The sequence below is a fragment of the Callionymus lyra genome, chromosome 18 (assembly GCF_982586985.1).
Source record: "Callionymus lyra chromosome 18, fCalLyr1.hap1.1, whole genome shotgun sequence".
In the NCBI taxonomy this organism is placed as follows: domain Eukaryota; kingdom Metazoa; phylum Chordata; class Actinopteri; order Syngnathiformes; family Callionymidae; genus Callionymus; species Callionymus lyra.
In genome coordinates, this window is record NC_141835.1 from 10,554,720 (window position 1) to 10,571,417 (window position 16,698).

Sequence of the window (16,698 nt, forward strand, 5' to 3'; positions counted from 1 at the left end):
ACATCGATTCTTGGTAAAAGTAAGACAATCAGGAATACGTATTAGAAAAGGTCGGAGGCTGAGAGACGTAGTAAGAGTCGCCCAAATCAGACGTTTAATTTTCCTAATGCAAGCTCGTAATATTTTAATGCGGCGCTTCCTTATTTCAGCCAGAATTACATCAGTGGGCGATTTATTGTGTTTTCGCCCGAAGCTACAAGGATCCAGCAGAGATGAGCTTCCGAGGTCTGATAACTTCACTCTTTTAGAACAACACGTTTTTGCATTTGTTTATTAATTATTTGCAGTATTTTTAGCCCCTACTTACTTATCACCCGAGGCGGCCGCTGAAGGATTTATTTAACTGGGTTTTTGTTTATATTTTATTTTCAATCTGGCAGAGCTTTTTTTCCAAAAGACGTGTGAACTAATAAGATAAGTAAGACTAAATTAGCCATTTAAAATAAAGCAATTATGAGTTTTACTGAAGTGTTTAATTCAATTGTGTGTTTTTTAATTTATATACAACAATTTAACTGTTGTTATTTCGTTTTTATAAGATCTATTTGCTGTCATTGTAAAACATTTAGGCTTGTTAAATGATTGTTTTGTTCACGTTGACCCATCGTTAGGGAAACAAAGAGCTGAGCCAAAAGATTAATAGTTATGGTTAAAGCTCTGTTCTTCCTTGCGGTCATAAACTTTGATCAACGAACAAAAAACAAACCCTTTAACTGAAAAAATATTACGTTTTTAACCCCAGACTCCACCCTTACTTTTGTCCTATTGTAGTGTGCATTAAAAAAAAATATTGCACTAGTGTTGTACTTATTATTTATATATTATATTTATTATTGTTGATTTTTGTCATTATTTTTTTTTTATTGTATCTATTCCACTTATTTTACTATCTATTTTTTGTGTTTATTATTTTATTTTATGAACTTTTTTTTTCTTTTTTTTATTATTTTATTATGATTTTTATATATATATATATATATATATATATATATATATATATACTTAAATTTCATTTATTTTTGTTATTATATTTTTATGCTTATTGTTTTTTAATTGTTTTTGTAATTATTTCATTGTGCTTTTTTTTAATTTATGGTATTATTTTTATATATTAATTTGAATTAAATGAATTTTTGTTATTATATTATTATGCTTATTTTTTTTATAATTATTTCAATCTGTTTTTTTTTATCATTTTTGTTATTTTTATATTAACTTTAATTTCATTTATTTATTGTTATTATTTTTAATGCTTATCGTTTTTGTAATTATTTAATTTTTATTTTTCTTAATATTATGTTTATAAATATACTCTAATTTATTTTGTTATTATATTATTTTGCTTATTGTTTTTGTTATAGCTCATTATGCTTTTTTATTATTTTTATTCTGATTAATGTTTAAAAAAAAATTGCAATTATTACATTATGCTTTTTTTGTTATTATTTCTATATGAACTTTAATTAAATGTATTTTTGTTATTACATTAGTACCATTATTTTTATTGTTTTTTATATATATACATATGTTCTAATATAATTTGTATGTTAATTCCTTTTTCTTTCTTCTGAAACAACACAAATTTCCCCAAATGTGAAAATAATAAAAGTAACATCACTTTATAAGATAAACTTTACACCATAATCGCGACTCAAGGTGTTGCTGTGACGACGTCAAGGTTTCACTTTTTTATATACATTATTAAGATGCAAACAAACCTCTAGAAGAAATTCTCAATGCACAAGAAGAACGGTTCCAGACATAATATTAGCAATCTTTAGTTGTGCAAAAGTGAAATGCATTAACATTTTTCCACCACTTAAAAGCAAAACGTCCTGCAGGAACAACCGTTGCAGTGCTGTCTTAATTTGACAATGACACGCTTCTCCTGTAGAGGGCAGTAAAAGCTGCCACAACACCTCCATAGATATACAGCCTCCATAAAGCCCTTAAAGCCCTCCCTTGCTAAATTACTTCACTGCCAAAAACATGTGCATCCTCCCTTTTCTCTTAACTTTCTCAAGAAGACTGTACACATATGGAACTTCCATTCACTTCATCGTCCCTCCCTGCTCTATAATTGCTTTGTTCTCGCTGCTGAAGAATCATTGATGCATTTTTGGAGATAAAAGTTTGTCTAAAATTTCTCACTGAATCTCATCATTAGTTGTAAATTTAACGAATTGTACTCTTTCTTGCATGTTATCAAGTTGATCAAGCATATTTTTCATGTTTTTTTTCTCGCCCAACCGATAAATAAAACCAAATAACGGTAAAAAACATGTTTTTTGGATAACGGAGCAACCGTTTGGACCCCAGAGGTCCGAGTTTAGTTTGGTCTCGGAAGGGTTGGGCACCGAATACATACTTTAAGTAGAGTGCGCTGAGGAGTGAAAACTCCTTGGAGCATGTGGCGAGGAATCAATACTCTACACAAAGTAGTATACAGGGAGGAATCAAAGTGAATGCGCTGCAGAAGCCGGTGTTTTCTTCAATACCTGCGAGGCCGTTCAGGATCCCGCTGCTGTGTTTGAGAACCGGGATTGACGGAATTGGGTGGGAACGCTTTTGCCAACGCAATCCTTACGCTAACACGACTGTCACTGAGTGGATGTTACCTTTTTTTGGTGTTGGACCTAAGTAACGATTGGTAATCATATTTGAGGTCATTGTATGTGAAAGGTTTGGAAAACTTGAGGTCAACAGTGGAAAATCTTTACCCATCTCAAGATCCAGGGTCAAACCTGGATCCCCAAGTTACTTAAATTATGGATGGATGGATGATAGATGGATAGATAGATGTATATATAGATGGATGGATGGATGGATAGATGGATAGATAGATCAATAGATGTGTATATAGATAGATGGATAGATAGATCGATAGATGTATATATAGCTGGATGGATGGATGGATGGATGGATGGATGGATATATAGATGGATGGATGGATGTATAGATCGATAGATAGATCGATAGATGTATATATGGATGGATGGATGGATGGATGGATGGATGTATATATAGATGGATGGATATATAGATGGATAGATGGATATATATATGGATGGATAGATGTATAGATGGATGGATGGATAGATAGATGGATAAATAGATCGATAGATGTATATATAGATGGATGTATGGACAGATGGATGGATGGATAGATGGATGTATATATAGATGGATGGATAGATAGATGGATGGATAAATGGATATATATATAGATGGATGGATGGATGGATGGATGGATGGATAGAGAGACAGAGGGAGGGATGGATGGATGGATGGATGGATGGATGGATGGATGGATGGATGGATAGATAGATAGATAGGTGGATATATGGATGGATAGATGTATAGATAGATGGATGGATAGATGTATAGATAGATGGATGGATAGATAGATGGATAGAGCCTAATATCACGAGGAATGAATGAGTCCCTGAGTCTATTAGTGTTGCATCTGGGGAGGAGTATTCGTCCACAAGGGCTCGATTTATTTTTAATTTAATAGTATTTAATAGGTATCAAAAAACTGTTCATTCTAAATGGACTATACAATGATGTGAATTCATAAGTAACTCAAAATAAATTCAAAATAACTTGCATGTTACACTGAACTAGCCTAATGCAATTATTGGCAAAAACTTCCAATAATACATTTAAATGAATAACTTTAACTGTTTTTTATGTATTGTCTTTTTACTAATGTTTTTTTACTAATATATATATTTTTTTTATATTTTTTATTTCGCTACATTATATTTTGTGTTTATTTAAATTTTTATTTTATTATTTTTATTTATATTTATATATAAGATTTATATATTATTATTTTGTAATGAAGTTTACCAAGATGTACCTTCTTTTTTTTTCATTATATCAATTTCCTCTTTTCTGTATATTTTTACGATTACATTTTTATTTATTATTAATTAATTTAATCATTGTATTAATTCATCATAACACACAATGCCACAAAACATTAAATGACAAAATGGGGAAACTGATTTTGTTCAAAGACTGGTTGTGGTTGTTTTATGCGCAAAATATACACTTGAACAAACACAAACAGACACACAAAATGTATGCATTTGTTGATTTGTTTTTCTTACCACTTCTCCTGATAAAAGAGGTGTATTTCTGGACACACACACTTGAACATTCTACTGAATTATCTTAATGCGGAGTGTACATTAAAATGGATTTTGTCAGTTAAGTGTGTCTCTGGTTTTAGTGTGTGTGTCTTTGAAACCAGAGACACACTGAAGGTAAACAGTGTGTGTGTCTTTGTGTACCTTCAGTGTGTCTCTGGTTTTAATGTGTTTGTCTTTGTGTACCTTCAGTGTGTCTCCGGTTTTTATGCATTTGTCTTTGTGTAAATTCAGTGTGTCAGGTTTAAGTGTGTGTGTCTCTGTTTGCATAAAGTGTGTCACTGGTTTTAGTGTGTGTCTTTGTGTACCTTCAGTGTGTCTCTGGTTTTAATGTGTTTGTCTTTGTGTAAATTCAGTGTCTTTCTTGTTTCAGTGGGTTTGCCTTTGTGTACCTCTAGTGTGTCTCTTGTTTGAGTGTGTTTGTCTTTGCGTACTTTCAGTGTGTCTTTGGTTTTTAGTGTCTGTGTCTCTGTGTACCTCTAGTTTGTCTCTGTTTTTAATGTGTGTGTCTTTGTGTACCTTCAGTGTGTCTCTGGTTTTAGTGTGTTTGTCTTTGTGTACCTTCAGTGTGTCTCCGGTTTTTATGCATTTGTCTTTGTGTAAATTCAGTGTGTCAGGTTTAAGTGTGTGTGTCTCTGTTTGCATAAAGTGTGTCACTGGTTTTAGTGTGTGTCTTTGTGTACCTTCAGTGTGTCTCTGGTTTTAATGTGTTTGTCTTTGTGTAAATTCAGTGTCTTTCTTGTTTCAGTGGGTTTGCCTTTGTGTACCTTTAGTGTGTCTCTTGTTTGAGTGTGTTTGTCTTTGCGTACTTTCAGTGTGTCTTTGGTTTTTAGTGTCTGTGTCTCTGTGTACCTCTAGTTTGTCTCTGTTTTTAATGTGTGTGTCTTTGTGTACCTTCAGTGTGTCTCTGGTTTTAGTGTGTTTGTCTTTGTGTTCCTTCAGTGTGTCTCTGGTTTTTAGTGTCTGTGTCTCTGTGTACCTCTAGTTTGTCTCTGTTTATAATGTGTGTGTCTTTGTGTACCTTCAGTGTGTCTCTGGTTTTAGTGTGTGTGTCTTTGTGTACCTTCCGTGGGTCTCCGGTTTTAGTGTGTGTGTCATTGTGTACCTTCAGTGTGTCTCTGGTTTTAATGTGTTTGTCTTTGTGTAAATTCAGTGTCTTTCTTGTTTCAGTGGGTTTGTCTTTGTGTACCTTTAGTGTGTCTCTTGTTTTAGTGTGTGTGTCTTTGTGTACCTTCAGTGTGTCTCTGGTTTTAGTGTGTGTGTCTTTGTGTACCTTCCGTGGGTCTCCGGTTTTAGTGTGTGTGTCATTGTGTACCTTCAGTGTGTCTCTGGTTTTAATGTGTTTGTCTTTGTGTAAATTCAGTGTCTTTCTTGTTTCAGTGGGTTTGTCTTTGTGTACCTTCAGTGTGTCTCTGGTTTTAGTGTGTGTGTCTTTGTGTACCTTCCGTGGGTCTCCGGTTTTAGTGTGTGTGTCATTGTGTACCTTCAGTGTGTCTCTGGTTTTAATGTGTTTGTCTTTGTGTAAATTCAGTGTCTTTCTTGTTTCAGTGGGTTTGTCTTTGTGTACCTTCCGTGGGTCTCCGGTTTTAGTGTGTTTCTCTTTGTGTTCCTTCAGTGTGTCTCTGGTTTTTAGTGTCTGTTTCTCTGTGTACCTCTAGTTTGTCTCTGTTTTTAATGTGTGTGTCTTTGTGTACCTTCAGTGTGTTTCTGGTTTTAGTGTGTGTGTCTTTGTGTACCTTCAGTGTGTCTCTGGTTTCAGTGTCTGTGTCTCTGTGAACCTCTAGTTTGTCTCTGTTTTTAATGTGTGTGTCTTTGTGTACCTTCAGTGTGTCTCTGGTTTTAGTGTGTGTGTCTTTGTGTACCTTCCATGGGTCTCCGGTTTTAGTGTGTGTGTCTTTGTGTACCTACAGTGTGTCTCTGGTTTTTAGTGTCTGTGTCTCTGTGTACCTCTAGTTTGTCTCTGTTTTTAATGTGTGTCTCTTTGTGTACCTTCAGTGTGTCTCTGGTTTTAGTGTGTGTGTCTTTGTGTTCCTTCAGTGTGTCTCTGGCTTTTAGTGTCTGTGTCTCTGTGTACCTCTAGTTTGTCTCTGGTTTTAGTGTGTGTGTCTTTGTATAACTTTCGTGGGTCTCCGGTTTTAGTGTGTGTGTCTTTGTGTGCCTACAGTGTGTCTCTGGTTTTTAGTGTCTGTGTCTCTGTGTACCTCTAGTTTGTCTCTGTTTTTAATGTGTGTCTCTGTGTACCTTCCGTGTGTCTCCGGTTTTAGTGTGTGTGTCTTTGTGTACCTTCCGCGGGTCTCCGGTTTTAGTGTGTGTGTCTTTGTGTACCTTCAGTGTGTCTCTGGCTTTTAGTGTCTATGTCTCTGTGTACCTCTAGTTTGTCTCTGTTTTTAATGTGTGTCTCTTTGTGTACCTTCAGTGTGTCTCTGGTTTTAGTGTGTGCGTCTTTGTGTACCTTCCACGGGTCTCTGGTTTTAGTGTGTGTGCCTTTGTGTACCTTCAGTGTGTCTATGGTTTTAAGTGTCTGTGTCTCTGTGTACCTCTAGTTTGTCTCTGTTTTTAATGTGTGTCTCTTTGTGTACCTTCCGTGTGTCTCCGGTTTTAGTGTGTGTGTCTTTGTGTACCTTCAGTGTGTCTTTGGTTTTAGTGTGTTTGTCTTTGTGTTCCTTCAGTGTGTCTCTGGTTTTTAGTGTCTGTGTCTCTGTGTACCTTCAGTGTGTCTCTGGTTTTAGTGTGTGTGTCTTTGTGTAGCTTCAGTGTGTCTCTGATTTTAATGTGTTTGTCTTTGTGTACCTTCAGTGTGTCTCTGGTTTTTAGTGTCTGTGTCTCTGTGTACCTCTAGTTTGTCTCTGTTTTTAATGTATGTGTCTTTGTGTAACTTCAGTGTGTCTCTGGTTTTAGTGTGTGTTTCTCTGTGTACCTTCAGTGTGTCTCTGGTTTTAGTGTGTGTGTCTTTGTGTACCTTCAGTGTGTCTCTGGTTTTAGTGTGTGTGTCTTTGTGTACCTTCAGTGTGCTGTGGGAGCCCATGGGAGACGGCAAGCACGTGATCTCACTGGCTGATAACCACGCTCTGCTCTGGGACCTGCAGGAGGGCTCCACACAGGCGACGGTAAGAACCGCACACATTCACAAATCCATCCACAGCTACACACACGGTTACACAATAGCGAACTCATTATTTTGATAACCATATTGTTGTTGCTATCGGACACACACATCCTCGCCGCTCTGCGCCAACATCGGTGTCCTCTATTCAAAGAAGGCCCCATTTTTTTTTTATATTTGTCGCTCAGTGTTTGCTGTTCTATTTTTAGCCTCCTTTACACCAATACGTTTTACAAATTGCTTCTCACAAAGTCACTAACGGGGGATATTTTTGTGGGAAATGTTTTGTTGCAGATTGAAGCAAAAAGTGTGTAAATAAACAAGGGTTCTGGCTCAGTAGTCTAGCCAAGAACATTTACTATACTTGGGAACCAACAGAGCTACAAGTTGATGTTAAAATATTCACTTGTATTTTTTGAATTACTACAATATAAAGCACCTTTATTACATGTATTAGTACAAAAATTATAGAGATCCAGCAGATAGAGATTAATATTATATTTATTGATGATTTATCTTGTTGTTGTTTTTTATCTCCTCTTTAATATGGCTTCTGATTCAGATATAAACCTTTATTTATTTCTAAATATATAACTTCAAACTTGGTTTTAAAGGCCAAATGACTCCAAAAATCAGCTTGAATTCGTTATTTTTCAGTTATTGCTGCCATTTTGCCAGTTGTGTTGTTACTTTGGCACAGAGGAAATGATGAATGTTGCCAACTAGTGGCCAGAGTTTATATTGAACCACACAAATGAATAAACACTGTGAAAATATTTCAGTTTTAATTGTAAAAAAGAACATCAAATAATTCTCTAATATATACACACTATTTGTATAATACACTATATGTATATATATATATATATATATATATATATATATACTGTACATACACACACACTCATCATACACATGTTGTATACATCATACATGAACAGTTTTTTATGATCAAACTAGCTATTGTTCAAAGAATTATTGTGAAAATAATTATTCTATTTAGTTTGTTATTTAGTTGTTTGAATATATATTATTGTGGGGGGTCATGTACAGTTTTATTATTTTCTACTGTTAACTCTTTAGTAGTTTAACTAATATTAGGATTAATAATATGAATTATTTCGTTTTTTTTTTTTTTTTAATTATGTAGTTGTTTGTTTAATTTTTTTAATTCCATCCGATTAAAATGTAATATTTCCTCACTCATTCTTTTTTGACATTATTCTTTTCTCAAATATGTATCTGTATTGTTTTCCTATTTCAATTTTGTAACTGACCTTTTCTTTATTTTAACCCTTAATCCCAACTTTACTTTGGTTCATATTCCAACACTTTACCTTAACCACTTTAATTCCTTTCTCTAATTCCTAAAAACTAAATTTAACCACATTCTACTTGTCATTATTTCTTCCCCTATTCCACCTTAGTTTCCATCCAAGACAATTGGCTCACTCCGCCTCCCCACTCTCTCTCACCATGTTCCCTCCTGTGGTGCTACAATGATCGCATCATTTACATAACAAAACGAATGTCCACAGGGTTTTTTTTGAGCCAATCAGCTGCCTTATGGGCATTTTAGGTTGAAATGCCAAATGGCTCTTCCCTGGGACTTCTAGTGTTAAGAATATTTCTGTGTGACTTTTTGGTTTAAGAGGTGGTCGGTGCATTAAATGTTGACTCTTCTATCTAAGTGGCAGCAGAAGAAGAGGGGGATGATGAGGAGCTGCTGAATGGAAAAGAGCGGGGATGTAAATGCGATGGTGAGGTTGGGAAAAAGAAGGAGTAGGGCTTGATGAGGAGAAACGGATGAGGAGGAAGAAGGGAAGAACTTGGCAGCGAAGACAAATTCAGCGGCGCTGATGAGAATGCTAATCTCTTTCCCCCCCTCCCCTCCTCCTTCCATACCTCTTTTGACTTCCTGCTCCCTCCATCCGACGGAGGGTGATGTGTTCATCTCAAGCTGGGTCCAGCTGCATCACGGACGTCTCCTTCTCCTTCTCGCTCGCTCCCTCGCTTCCTCCTAAGTCCCTCGGCTGGATTAGTGTGTGTGTGTGAATATATAAAAGCGGATCATGGACATAAATGTAGCGTCGTGGCCCCCCGTGTGAAGGGGGGATTTGTGTGTTTGTGTGCGGCTGCGAGCCTCATCAATTAGAATCACTGGTGGAATTGAGCGAGCATATCGCTACTGCTCCAGAGCACTCCCACCTACCTCGTCCTGCACATCTGCTCACACACACACACACACACACACACACACACACACTCTTACGCAGTCTACAGGAAGCACGAGTGCACAGTGATTTGACAGATAGCTCCGCATTAGTGCCACTTTCGCCCCAAATGAATGTATCCCCCAGTGTTGTGTGTACTGCCTTGTTAGGGTGCCTAATTTCGTTAGCGCACTAATAAAACTGGGAATCTGGGATGCACGAAGATTAGGGCCGCGATGCCGCTGCAGTGCTGATGCCTTTATATTCGGTGTGGATCGAGGGAGGTTTGTCGTGGTAAATGTTTTTTTGATACCTGGATAGCTTTTGGATAGTGTTGTTAGAGAAGGTAAACAAGTTTATTAGATAACTGAAGCAACGATAAGTAATTGTGCGGTTGAAGCGTGCGGTGACAAAATCTACGACTATTATACCTCTAAAGAGTTGAGATGCCTTCAAGTGTAATAATGAACCATTTATATAAACGTACAAATACATTAAAAATACCTAAAACTATTGTACATTTACTCAGTGGTGATGAGAACAGATAAAAAAGAGAACATTTTATCTTGTAAATGTGTAAATAAATAACTAAATATTTAACTATTATACATCCAAACAGTTGAGACGACTTCAAGTGTAATAACAAAAACTGTTTTAAATGTATATAAATGTACAAATACATTAAAAATATCTACAACTATTATACATTCACACAGTGTTAATGAGAAGAGATGCAAAAGGGAACATTTTGTCTTATAAATATGTTAATAAACACTAAAATATTTAACTATTTTACATTCAAACAGTTGAGACGACTTCAAATGTAATAACAAACCATTTATTTTATCCTATAAATGTACAAATACATTAAAAATACCTAAGACTATTGTACATTTACACATTTTTGATGAGAAGAGATAAAAAAAAGAGAACATTTTGTCTTATTAATGTGTAAATAAATAACAAAGTATTTAACTATTATACATCAAAACAGTTGAGATGCCTTCAAATGTAATAAAAAAAAATGTTTTGAATGTATATAAATGTACAAATAAATTTAAAAATACCTTCAAATATTATACATTATCACAGTGTTGATGAGCATAGATAAAAAAAGAAAACATTTTGTCTCATAAATGTGTAAATAAATAACTAAATATTTAACTATTATACATCCAAACAGTTGAGACGACTTCAAGTGTAATAACAAACCATTTGTATAAATGTACAAATACATTAAAAATACCTACAACATTTGTACATTTACTCAGTGTTGATGAGAAGAGATAAAAAAAGAAAACATTTTGTCTTATAAATATGTTAATAAACACTAAAATATCCAACTATTATACTCTCAAACAGTTGAGACGTCTTTAAGTGTAATAACAAACCGTTTCTTTTATCCTATAAATGTAGAAATACATTAAAGATATCTACAACTATTGTACATTTACACAGTGTTGATGAGAAGAGATAAAAAAGAGAACATTTTGTCTTATTAATGTGTAAATAAATAACAAAGTATTTAACTATTATACATCAAAACAGTTGAGATGCCTTCAAATGTAATAAAAAAAACATTTTTTGAATGTATATAAATGTACAAATAAATTAAAAAATACCTTCAAATGTTATACATTTACACAGTGTTGATGAGAAGAGATAAAAAAGATAAAATGTTGTCTTATTAATGTGTAAATAAATAACAAAATATTTAACTATTACACATTCAAACAGTTGAGACGCCTTCAACAAGCCATTTATATAAATGTACAAATGCGTTAAAAATACCTACAACTATTGTACATTTACTCAGTGTTGATGAGAAGAGATAAAAAAAGAGAACATTTTGTCTTATTAATGTGTAAATAAGTAATTAAATATTGAACTATTATCCAAACAGGTGTCGCCTTTAAGTGTAATGACAAAGCATTATTTTATTTGTATAAATGTACAAATTCATTTAAAAAACCTATCATACATTTATACAGTGTTGATGAGCAGAGATGAAAAAAGTGAACATTTTGTCTTTATAAATTTGTAAATAAATAACAAAATACAACAACAACATACATTTAAACATTGCTTATTTAACTATTATATATCAAACAGTGGTGATAAGCAGAGATTAAAAAAAATATGTTTGTCTTATAAATGTTTAAATAAATAATAGAATATGTAACTATTGTACATTCAAACGTTTTTTACGAGCAGATGTATATTAAAAAAAAAAATAACACTTTAAATGACAAAATTGAATTTCTACATTTCTACATTTTCTGTAGAGAAAAAAAGTGGTACTTCAAATAACATGAACCTAGAGTTATCTGATAATATTATGAAAATAACTGTATCATCACATTGCCTTAACAAACTTTAAATGTGTGTAACTTCGATGGAACTGAAATCCACTCGCCTTGAACTCTTTATACAAGTCAGGATGTCTTTCAAGTGTTTGGAAAAGTGTTGAGTTTAGTTTCCGAAGACACCGTTTGGAGTTAAAAATGACTCCCATATTCATCCTTCTGGAAAATATATTTCAAATGTGACTCCGACTTGCAGGTTTATCGATAAATCGTTGTGTCTTGTTTTAACTCGAAAGTGTAGAAGCCGTTGTTTTGAAGACGGTAGAGGTTCTTCTTTGGCTGTAAGAAAATATCGGTTATAACGGTTATATTGTGACATCTTTATGCTCAATACTGTATCGATATATATATATATTTTAAATTAACCTTTGAAAAAAGTTATTTTATGGTTTATATTTCAATAGTGTGTGTCTAAAAGACATTAATTCTATGTTTTATTCTACAAATGACACTCAGATGTTCACAGTGTTTATTCATTTGTGTGCTGCAATTTAACTTCCGGCCACTAGTTGGCAACATTCGTCATTTCCTCTGTGCCAAAGTGAAAACAAAAGCGGCAAAGTGGCAGCAATGAGTGAAAAAGAAAGGAAACACCAGAGTCCAGCAGCTTTTAAAGCTGATGTTTGGACTCATTTTAAGATTCTAAGTTTAAAGAAGATTTAAACACTGACAGATACTGGATATTACATGTTGCTCCAGGTTGTTAATGCACTTTAGTGTTAATATAAGTTTACGTTTTTTGTTCATATTTTATGAAGAAATTTCCTACAAGCGCTTTCACATTTGATTAGAGAAATATTTGCTCATTTATTGGTTGTAACAGCCAGAAAAAGTTTTTATTGTTGTTTCTATAGTATCGCAATTTATCGTACACATGTATCTTTTGCCAATACACAGTCCTACTCACACGCTTTGTTATTTTTCTTTGATCTATGTTCTTTATCTTTATGTTTAGACTTAGATTGTATCATCTTCAGTTTATTTCTCTTTGTTCTTGTTCTTATTCTATTTTTGATTTATTTTTTATGAAAAATTGCTGTATTTTCTGTGGCTATTGGAAAAAAACAATTCAATAAATCAATAAAGTTTTACCTTACCTTACCTTACTTACAGTACCAAAAAAATCTTCTCATCCTATTTCAGGTTTTGAATACGTTCTTGGATATTTGTGATGAATGTTCAAGAACGAATGTTTGCTTCTATATTATTTAGTAATTCTTCAAACATGATACATACTTAAAAATATATATATATCCTTGTCTATTGACATTTCCTTCCTGCAGACTCCAAACACATTCTTGTCTTCCACTCTCTGATCTTCAGCTTTTGTCTTTCTTGGAATATATTTAGTTACTCAAAGGTCCTTCTTTTAAAAAAACATGCAGCTCAAGTGTTCCTCACTTGTGAGTCTCTTTCGGAGAAGACATCTGCCAATGGAGTGGATTCATTCAAACGTACACTCGGAAGACGCTGCAGCTCCTTTTCTTCTGTATTACTTTTTTTGGAATTGGAATGTAAAAACATTATTATTTGTCTGTATTCTTTACTGAAGTGGAAACCTTTTAAGCACTCGTCGAGACTCCTTTGTGGGATTTTTTTTTCTTCTTTTCCTCTGATGATTTGAGTCTGTTTTCACAACTTAAAGATGCTCCTAATTTAGCTGTTTAATGTTTTAACTATCCCTATTTTCCTTCACGATACAGTAGGTGATATCTGACCTCATGTGGACTTCATGCTAATTCATTTTAACATAGCCAGTGATATCTTGAAAAAAAAATCCAAATACCTCCATACTGTTCGCCCGTAACGTCTATCTTGTATTGAAGCCTCGACAAGAGAAATTGTTTTGGAAAAAGTCTATATTTTAAGCTTTTTTGTAGCAGAATCTTAAAGGCTATGATGCTACACGACAGGAAGTACTCCCGTGCTGTGTCTCAAATCGCATACTACTACTAAAAAAAGTTGGTATTTTTAGTACGTTAGTGCGTCTCAATTCTTAGTATGCGAAATTTAGTGCGCCATGCATACTAAATTGGCGTACTAACACGCCCACAAAACTAGCATGGTTCGATGGACACTAACCATACTAAACAGCCGCCATTTTAGTGACGTTTTAAACGGAAGTTACGTCATATATAAATGCATATATATGCATATACTTAAATGTGTATTTTCAGCAGCAGTAGGAGGATAAACACGTCTTCGCTGCTGATACCAGCTTAAATATCTCGCGATTATTTAGATTCTCATATTTTTTCTTTATTTCTTTTTCCAAAGTTGCAATACGTGCTGCCAGCAGGTGTCGGCGATAGCGTTCAAACAGCTGCTTGAAACATCGTTAAATAGAAGTAGAAGAAGAAGCTGTCATGTGATTTCCGGTTAGTGTGTAGCTTCAGGGTTTGATTTGAGACATACTATCTGCGGAGAATTTGCGTACTAGTTAGTACGTACACTAAACTGATGCATACTAACTTCTAGCATACTAAGATAAGTATGCGATTTGAGACACAGCACAGGTAAATATCGTGGATGCTTACAATCAACTGTCACTGGAAGCACTCGATACTTCCTGTTGTCGTAGCATGGTATTGTTAAAACTTCTGCTACAAACAAGCTTAAAATATAGACTTATTTAAGTTTTTGCCGGAATAATTCCTCCCCCCGTTGCCAGGTAAGAGTCATCATTACAAAAGCTGTCATTGGTTGATCCTTAAAGGTAGATTAAAAAATGTACTTTTGGTGACAAAGGATAGTTTCTCAAATCAGAAAACCTTGACCATAGAATCTACACTTATGAAGACTATGTACGTAGATAATTTTCCACTTAACTAAAATAACTAGTGTGTTGATCGGGTTATCAAATTCAATCAATCCCAGGTGTGTACATGTGAATAAGTGTTTTAAAACAAAGGTTGGTCTCAGTTGAAAATGCAAGATGTCTTGAATGACATGTACCTTCTTTACTCTAAGAAGTCCTTAATAAAAAACACATTAACCTTTCTATGCTTCATTAAAGACCAGCTGTCTGATTTTCCTATTTTAACTTTGTTATTGCTCAATTTTGTGACCAAAACATTTATTTCTTTAGCGGGAAATCAGACGTTTTAAAGAGAAGGTTCTGTATTAAACTCTACTCAATATGAGTCAAATTATTGTGATTTTAAACCAAAACTGATGTCTCTACTTTGTCTAAGTTCACAGCCTTAAGTCAGATTCTTAACCTGCTAGTAAGATATACTTTAAAAGGATTCTTTATCATTATTATTTTGTAAGTGCAGCTCCTAATGAGATCAACCAATACAAACATTTTCGAATCTTTAGGAATAAGGCACGAAGTCAATAGCCTGCTAGTAATTTCCAGTCTAGCGATTTTCATCAATTGTTCAGAAAGGTCCCTTTAATCCATCCTATATCTGGGACCAGTTATGGTGGCACCTTCTTGTTGACTATGAGAGTCTCCAGTTCAGGAAACATCCAGTCGAATGGCTGAACAAAACTTAAAATTACCAAGTTTTCTTTCTCACGTTGCATCCCTGTTTAGTATTTGCGGTTGATAGCCTTCGTTACTCATCTTATCCTAAACACTGGCATCTTTGTAGCTCATCAACGGGAACATTAATCTACTTTAACTCAGAGTCAACCATCTGGAAGGCCACACAAAAGAACAAAGCAGGCCCGGATTTGAGTTTGACACGTGGCTTGTAGATGGTCATGGTGGGGTGAGTGTCTTCTCTGGCCGTGAAGATCATTAAAGTGGATTTTATCAACTTCCCGTTTTCCAACGATCCAACTTTTCCGCCTGATGACTTGGTGCTTGGAACTGTTTTATGTATTGAGTCTTAACTCTATGCAGGAGAACTTTGCTCCCCAAAGCACTTCAAGATGATGTTGAGTTTTGCCCACGCACTTGCGAGACATCCTTGGCACAGGAAGTGGGATCTACCGTTGGGCACGCTTCCGCATCTGATCCTGACTTTGTATAAATTGATGCCTTGTTTATGCCAACAATGAAAATCCCCTGTCTTGGAACTTTTTTTCCAACTCGTAAAAACAACTATTTTTTTGCTGTTTTTCTCTTGCTTTCAACCTCTTTTCTCGATCCCTTTCTTTCCATTTCCCTCCTTTTTTTTTTTTGGCATGGATTTACTTTCTTCGATGAGCTAAAATAATGACCGAACAATCGATGATACCTCAGGTGGTAGTCGGAGATTATAGAGAGAATTTTGATCCAAAAATGCACAGGCAGCTGTTGGGTAATCATTTTCAAAGGCAGCGTGTGCGATTAATTAGAATGTCTTTATTTTTTCTTTAATAGCCACTAATTCATAATCCTTGAAGTGTTTTTGTCTTTGATTAAACACGCACCTTCTTTGTTGTCTCGGTAAAGTATACATAGCAACTTTGATCAATTTCTCATCGACAAACGACACCTTAACAAGGAGTGCTTTCCAGATAGACGACTGTGAAGTTGGGATCAAGGCAGATTTTTCCACTGAGATGTTTCGAGGGTTGATTTCTCAGAGGCTTTTTTTTTATAGATTTAAATGAGGCATACAGTACATACTCTAAATAGAGAAGGGCTTTTAAACTTGTGGCCCATTTGGTACCAGTTACCTGGTATTCCGTGGCCCTTTATTACATGTTTTTTTCATTATGCTAGTGTGGTCAACAATGGACTCCATCTTTGTAAAATGTCAGATGGTTAAAGATAATCCCATTAAAGAGATAGTGTTATATAGTTAAAGGCATAGTTAACCTAAAATTCAAATTGCACTTTCTACTCACCCTCATGTCAAGTAAGGGTTGGGATTATTTTCATAGTTATCTTTATCTTTATACTTAGATTGTGTAATCTTGTT

The 16,698-nt window shown here is 34.5% G+C and overlaps 1 protein-coding gene across 1 annotated transcript in view; it reads left to right on the top strand.

The window, feature by feature from the left end:
• Positions 1-16,698, top strand: part of eipr1 (EARP complex and GARP complex interacting protein 1) — a 56,756-nt gene that overhangs the window by 14,383 nt on the left and 25,675 nt on the right. The window contains exon 5 of the mRNA XM_087779845.1: positions 7,165-7,264. Coding sequence (XP_087635971.1) covers positions 7,165-7,264 — 100 coding nt within the window. The remainder of the gene's footprint in view (positions 1-7,164; positions 7,265-16,698) is intronic.